The sequence below is a fragment of the Trypanosoma theileri genome, assembly GCF_002087225.1.
Source record: "Trypanosoma theileri isolate Edinburgh chromosome Unknown TM35_Tth_10_V1, whole genome shotgun sequence".
In the NCBI taxonomy this organism is placed as follows: domain Eukaryota; phylum Euglenozoa; class Kinetoplastea; order Trypanosomatida; family Trypanosomatidae; genus Trypanosoma; species Trypanosoma theileri.
This window is the reverse complement of record NW_021639852.1, coordinates 532,485-538,983: the sequence shown is the minus strand read 5'-3', so window position 1 is coordinate 538,983 and position 6,499 is coordinate 532,485. Positions and strand designations below refer to the sequence as shown.

General features: G+C 53.3%; 5 protein-coding genes across 5 annotated transcripts; all 5 read left to right on the top strand.

The window, feature by feature from the left end:
- Window positions 1-2: 2 nt before the first annotated feature.
- On the top strand, window positions 3-2,060 carry TM35_000102840 (TATE DNA transposon protein; the record flags this gene model as incomplete). Its single annotated transcript, XM_029024775.1, has 1 exon — window positions 3-2,060. One exon carries the CDS (start codon window positions 3-5, stop codon window positions 2,058-2,060), a length of 2,058 nt encoding a protein of 685 aa, XP_028884082.1.
- Window positions 2,061-2,936: 876 nt separating this feature from the next.
- Window positions 2,937-3,641, top strand: TM35_000102830 (uncharacterized protein; the record flags this gene model as incomplete). The annotated part of the gene is made up of 1 exon (XM_029024774.1): window positions 2,937-3,641. The coding sequence occupies one exon, from the start codon at window positions 2,937-2,939 to the stop codon at window positions 3,639-3,641; it is 705 nt and encodes a 234-aa protein (XP_028884081.1).
- A 29-nt stretch (window positions 3,642-3,670) lies between these two features.
- TM35_000102820 (uncharacterized protein) lies at window positions 3,671-3,994 on the top strand (the record flags this gene model as incomplete). Its single annotated transcript, XM_029024773.1, has 1 exon — window positions 3,671-3,994. One exon carries the CDS (start codon window positions 3,671-3,673, stop codon window positions 3,992-3,994), a length of 324 nt encoding a protein of 107 aa, XP_028884080.1.
- Window positions 3,995-4,440: 446 nt separating this feature from the next.
- On the top strand, window positions 4,441-5,775 carry TM35_000102810 (TATE DNA Transposon; the record flags this gene model as incomplete). The annotated part of the gene is made up of 1 exon (XM_029024772.1): window positions 4,441-5,775. One exon carries the CDS (start codon window positions 4,441-4,443, stop codon window positions 5,773-5,775), a length of 1,335 nt encoding a protein of 444 aa, XP_028884079.1.
- Window positions 5,776-5,853: 78 nt separating this feature from the next.
- On the top strand, window positions 5,854-6,411 carry TM35_000102800 (TATE DNA Transposon; the record flags this gene model as incomplete). The annotated part of the gene is made up of 1 exon (XM_029024771.1): window positions 5,854-6,411. The coding sequence occupies one exon, from the start codon at window positions 5,854-5,856 to the stop codon at window positions 6,409-6,411; it is 558 nt and encodes a 185-aa protein (XP_028884078.1).
- Window positions 6,412-6,499: the final 88 nt, after the last annotated feature.

Below are 6,499 nucleotides of genomic sequence, written 5' to 3'. Positions count from 1 at the left end.
TCCTGGAGCGAGCACTGCGATTCATGACGGTCAACCTCTACGACGGGTTACGCACATCCCGAACCATCAAGAAGACGCAGCTCTCGATGACGGACATAAAGAGAGCAGTCGAGATGGGAAAGTTTGAACGCGTTCCGAACGTTGTTAGCGCTGACTGTGTTTTTCCACTGGCGACAACCGCGCATCCACAGGCAGAGTGCAGGAACTCTGCGCCGATCGATCGTAATGGCATCGGCAGAACCGCATCAAATCATACGACACCCGGCCATCGGGACGACTGTCACCAAGACCAACGCTACGATGGCCGTCTCCCGGAAGGTGTTCACGGAGTGAATGTGTTTGCGGTAGCCGAGATGAAAGGACGACGGCACCTCATTACCGAGCCTCACCTCAACGGAGTGCTCTCGAAGGCGGAGATACCACGGTGCGAGTACCCTTCTCGTCTTGCAAGGCGACAGGAGCTGCGCTACGCACGTTACATGCTCCAGATCGATTTTGAGGCGTTTTACGACTCCATCCCGACGATGGAGGAAAAGCTACGCAACAAGTTCGTATTTCGAGCACGGGATGGCGCACTCTATCGACTTCGAACGTTGCCGACTGGGGCACGATGGAGCGTCGCTGTGGGACAGGCCGTGACATGGACAATTGTTGACATTGACACGAGGTGTACCATCCTCACAATGATCGACAATATCCTGATTGCCGCGCCCGCTGGAGAGGAGGTGGAGTTTGTGCGTACGGTGCGGCAGATCATCGACTGCATTGAGGTGGCGAACCTCTGCACGTCTCCCAGTCGTGAAGAACTGAGATCATGGTCAGACAGCGTCATGTTGGAGGAGGCAAGAAAGACAAATGTTTTCCTCGGAGAGGAGTTTACTTGGTTGGAGGGTGAACGCAGGGTGCGCAACTCCATCAAGACCGTGTCGAAACTGAAGCTGGGTCTGGTACAGCAGCCGTACAGGAGTTTCACGTGCAGAGAATTTGCGTCAAACGTGTCACTCATTTTATATGCGTTGCACACCACAAGGTTGAACCCCGCTTCAGCGTTTAATCTCTTGCGTGCGTATCGTGGAGTGTACCGCCAGGTGGAACGCGAACGAGGATGGGATGAACCCATACCCTACCTGGATCCTGGCGTCCGCAACACGATGATGACGTTAGCTGCAGAACTAGTGCATAACCCTTATTGGACCATCGCGGAAGAGGTGACTGCCACCTACAACGATGAAGACTATGACGTCATTTGCTTCACCGACGCGTCAGCAGATGGGTGGGGTGCGATAGTGGTTACAGACCCACCGGCACCATCACAATCAGAAAACATAACAGACGACACATGGACACCACACGCCGCCATATACCAGCAGAGGTGGATCCATGATTTTAACCCGGGTAGAAACCCGCGACCGTCGCAACAGACACAAATCGGACACCGAGAAGAAGGGACGCGACAAGTTCCTCAGGTCAGTAGCGACACGTTCAACGCACGCCACTCGGCACACGCGGAACCCCGGGCGATCCACCTCCTGCTACAACACCTCGAACGCCAGGGTGTGATTGTTCCCGGCGAATCTATCGTTCACGAAGAAGACGTCGAAAGTGACGCAAACGTAAATGGCCCACGACGACGGCCAACACGAGTGGCGGTGGTGACCGACCACTTCCCCATCGCGCATGTGCAAAGGCGGCTAAATGGATTTGGCGGCATCGGACGCGGCTACGCGCTGAACAGGCTCTTCGAATACACGAACGAGCTGTTCCACACAAAGGCGGTGCAGGTGGTCTTCTTTTACATCGCCGGACCCCGCAATCCGGCAGACCACTGCTCACGCAACTTTGGGGTAGACAGGGGAACCCCGTTACTTACTTCACATCCGGCGGACGACTGTCTCGTTCCGCTGTTGAGAACCACGTACGGTCCGATCTGCAAAGGACAAAGCGAAGCAGAGGAAACCCTCCCAGGTGTGGGGAACGATATCGACGTGGAAGACGATATTGACGTGGAGGATGAAGTTGAAGAAATATTAATGCCTCAACAAAGAATGCATAAGGGCTAATCGCGCACTATGGGGAGCGTTCTTTCCAACCCCGAAAGCCAAAGTACAAGCCACAGAAAGCGATAAATATCTGAAAGTATTTACCCGTTAATAATGTGTTGATGTACTGGCCTTATCGGCAAACGTTGTTTCTCAGTTTGACGTACCGTACCACTTGTGCAAACACGTTCTTCCTTTCCTCTTCTTCTCTTCTTTTCTTCTTTTCTTCTTCTTAGTAAAGCGACAGAAGACGTGCTTGCATAGTGCGAAGAGCACAAGCGTGTCGCAGATAGAAAATTCTCGGAGAGAGAGACTGGACGTACGGTGGTCGTGTAAACAGAAACACGCAGGGAGTGACGGAGAGTTGTGTGTATATTGTTTTTTTTGTATTGCTTGAATGCTATGAGAACATTTCTTGTTATTCTTCTCTCTTCACTTTTTTGTTTTTCATGCAATGTCATAGGTTAGACACCTCTAGCTCCTTCAAAAGGGTTTTCGACGCGCTCATAACTCGAAAGAGAGTTTTGAAAAGGAATTAAAGTGTGACGGAAAAAATATTCTCATCTATCTGTGAGATCGCGGAAGAACGCTTCACGGGCGATAAACTCGACAGCGTTCTCAAACTATGGAAAAAGGACCATGATGAAAGCAACACAACAATGCTCGAAGTCCTGACGAGGACCGTATTGGAAGCTTCCCTGACCCAGGACAAAGGCAGCAACACATTGGACGACAAGGCCAAACAGACGGAGAACATCAGTTTACAAGAATTTCTGACACAGCAACAAGACCACGCCTTGTTCCCGTGGAAACGAAAATGCGCAATGGCACAGAATTTCTGGAAAAAAACTTACCGCCACTCACGACGTTAATGAAAGCGGGGAAGCGGCAAAGAAAATGTTCATTTCCAAGGCCAAGATTGGTCACCTAACCCTAACGGAGGTGGTGGCAGGCCGGTACGCGTTCTTTGCAAAAGACCGCGCATATGGTTGGAAGTGCTTCGCAACACTCTTCTTCAATTGTGAAGAGGAACAAAGAGTCCGATTCTACAACTGGGGACTGTTTGCGACATTCGACCCCTGCAAACAGGATACGTATGGAGCCCGAGTGAAGAAACTCAAATACCCTCTGTTCACGGACCACCCGAATTTCATGGAATTAAATATGAAATTGCTCGCCCCGACCGAGGACACCCTTCACGGGGGTTCCTCGGGTGTAACGCTGGAAGTTGAAAAACTTTTCGACATGCAGCGGACCCCAGCGATGAAGTCGCACCTTGACGTGGTGCTGGGGCTTTTAGTGCTACGAGGACCTTCACTGCAGGACATTGCAGTGAGCGCGACAGAAACCAAGACGACTTCAACCCTCGATAAGGTTCCAGATCATGTCCGATCTGGGGAGGTGAGGAGGCCTTATGGCTCTCTGATCAAAACTGCACGACCGTCTCGCGGCGGTAACCATTCACACCCCTCTTTACATAGCAGTATTTATAGAACTCCAGCATTGGACGGTGCTGTTTTTTTTTTGTTCTCAACTACTGCTATTTTCCCTCCTTATTGTGGTATTATTTATAAAACCCTGGCGATTATGCTGCTTTTTTAGGTTTTCAAATAATGCTACAATTTTTTTATATGACGTATCAACGCGGTACAGACAAAAAAAAAAACATGCAGCGGAAAGGTCTCATCAGCGGAGGGGGCTATTCAGAGGTAATTTATGATGCCAATGGGCAACAGATTGCCGCCATGGATATGGGCAACACTCAGCAACAGTTGTCCATCCTAGCGGCCATGATGGAGGAGTTACAGCGCAAACAACGCCAGCACACGAACACACCGACTCCATTTATTAACACGAAACGGAAGGTCACAGGGACAAGGCAGCGAAAGGAGGAGACAAGTGCAGGAGGAAGCAAGGGATGCGGCGGTACTTTTTTCTCACAAACTGAGAAGTGAGAGAGGGAAAAGACTATCGCACCCAACCCTTCTGCTGACACGTCGGGGAAGCAAATCACGTTGTAGTATTTATCGTTGTAGGTAGCGATCACCTCTTCTTTCCAATATTTATCCGCCACCACTGGATTGCGGGAATCTTCAGTGGGGCGACGAACAAGAAAACCATCTTAACAATTTATGACTCGGCACCGTCTCCAATAGTGCAACGAGACCTGGTGCACGCCATCCGATCATGGTGACCACAGATTGAGATCGAAGAAGGGAAATGGGTACGACAAGAACGCTTCAGCGAGGATTGCGGGATCTTCGTGACAGCAAGGTTCTTCGCCACATTCCTGCGGGCACCAATAGTAAACCCCAAAACATTACCTAAACGGTTACGCCCCTACCTACACGAGGTAACGAAGAGCGACAATAAACCATCAAAGGTTCAGTTTCTCTTAACCATGGAGCGCATCTTGCTCGACAGAAAGAGGAGCAAGCTTCTAGGCGGTGGGGAAAACAGCACGGAAACGACACGGGACGATACGGACATCTTACAGACGTACCCAAGCGTGTCCGCTGAGCTACACCGACGTAACTTGGGCTACATGTGGGTGGACCGCGCCATGGCCAACCAAGCGGACAGGGCTTCACGGTCTCTAACAGCGGACAGCGTTGCGATGCGAGCGAAGCGCTACAAATTCGGCCCCGCACAACCACACGATGTCGCGGATGCCATCATGCGCCTGGGATTCCCGGTATTTCCTCTCGGTCAGGCAAACCAAGGAGACAAACAAGAGAGCCTCCTCGGCTTGCCCGAAGAAGGCACGCAAGAAGCCCTTTGCCTCCTACGCCGGGCACTGTTCGTCCAGACAAGGTCCAGGCGCGGTTTACCACAGACCATCCATGCAGGCAAGAGTCCGGAAAACGGCGAGCCGTTGCCAGAGCGAAAATTTATACTCGGTGCAAAGTTCACGGGCTCTATCAGCCGAAAGAAGGGAGCCTCGTCAGGTTATTACACCCCAACACGCAATCCTAAGGAGGCTGTCATTGGAGTATACAGGCCAGCGGACGAAGCAAATTGGCCCACGTATAGTGTTGCAGACGCGACCATGTACCGCAAACGGAAAGGGCGGCAAGAGCGCCTACCCGAGACGGTGGAGAGCAGGCCAAAAACAGCACAAAGGATAACAGACCCGACCCGACCACACGAGCAACCGACTGCACCACAAAAACGCAGTAAGAGGACACGCGAGACTGTGGAGGAGAGTGTGTTAAGCCAGAGGGAATCTCGGCGTGACGACACACGCACCAACACAACACCACAGCAATCCCGAACAGACAGGCCCACGGTGCGCGTGCAGGAACCATCGTACAGAGCTGAAACAACCCAGCACAATGACGAGGAAAAGGACGCACTGGATGCGTTACGGGTCAACCACCGGTTGGGTTTAAACGGACGAGGCAAGCGTCCGACGGGGTACGCTTGCCCACGACACTGGATGATTTATCCAGACAAACCCCCGCACGTCAGCCAGTTGGCATGGGCAGCCGTGACTCAGGCGCAACGAGAAGGACATATTCGATGGTTGCGAGAGCTGCGACAGATGCCAGAGGACTTGTTAACGCTCAGCCTCCCAGAGGCAGCGATAGAGCTGGTCCGCCGCGCTGCGGTGGCGCGAGGATGGAAGTGGACAACCATCTGCAAAGCGTTGGCACTCATCAAAGGCGCCCTCCTCAACCTCCCGCTGTACACGAACCAAAGAGAAAGCATCGACATCTCGAGGAACCCCAGCTGACGAGCCGCAACACAAGCAGCACACAGGTTCGAACGTCGTGCGCCCACCAACCCTCCGGCACCGGTGACGTACGAGGAGATGAAAAAGGCACACAGGGTACTCGCGAGAGAGTGCCCACACGCAGCCCTGTTTCTCATGATGATGTGGTGCAGCGCGGCGAGGGCAGGCGACATCGGATCCCTCCACGCGGCGGATGTGCGCGTCGAACCGGTGACGGGGGGTGCGAAGAACATGGCACGCCTGACGATGACGATGCGGTACGGCAAAGGGGCCAGATTTCGCGGCACGTATCCGGTAGGGGCTGTGATACCACGCGAGGACGCGTCTTTTCTGCGGCACCTCTTGTGTCAGCGTCTACCACATCAGAGGTTGTTCCAGGACGTCACGGAACTGAGGAACAGGGTGCGCCAGGCACTGCGGAGCGAGAACCCGCTATCCGCCCTTCCATCGGTACGGAAAGGAGCAACGCGACACCTGGCAGCACAAGGGATGTCGGAGGAACACCTCATGCGCATGACGGGGCACACCGGCATCGACACCCTGCGACGGTATCTGGGTTATGGCCTCCAAATGACACGGGAGGCAGAACACGCACAGGACAACGCCGCCCGTGCCCTCCTCGAGCGGAGTTCTTAGGCAACAAGGCCCCAAGCGCACGCGAACTCGGGCTCAACGACGCCACGTTGTACGCCGAGATACTGCGAGCGGAAGGAAAGGAACTCCC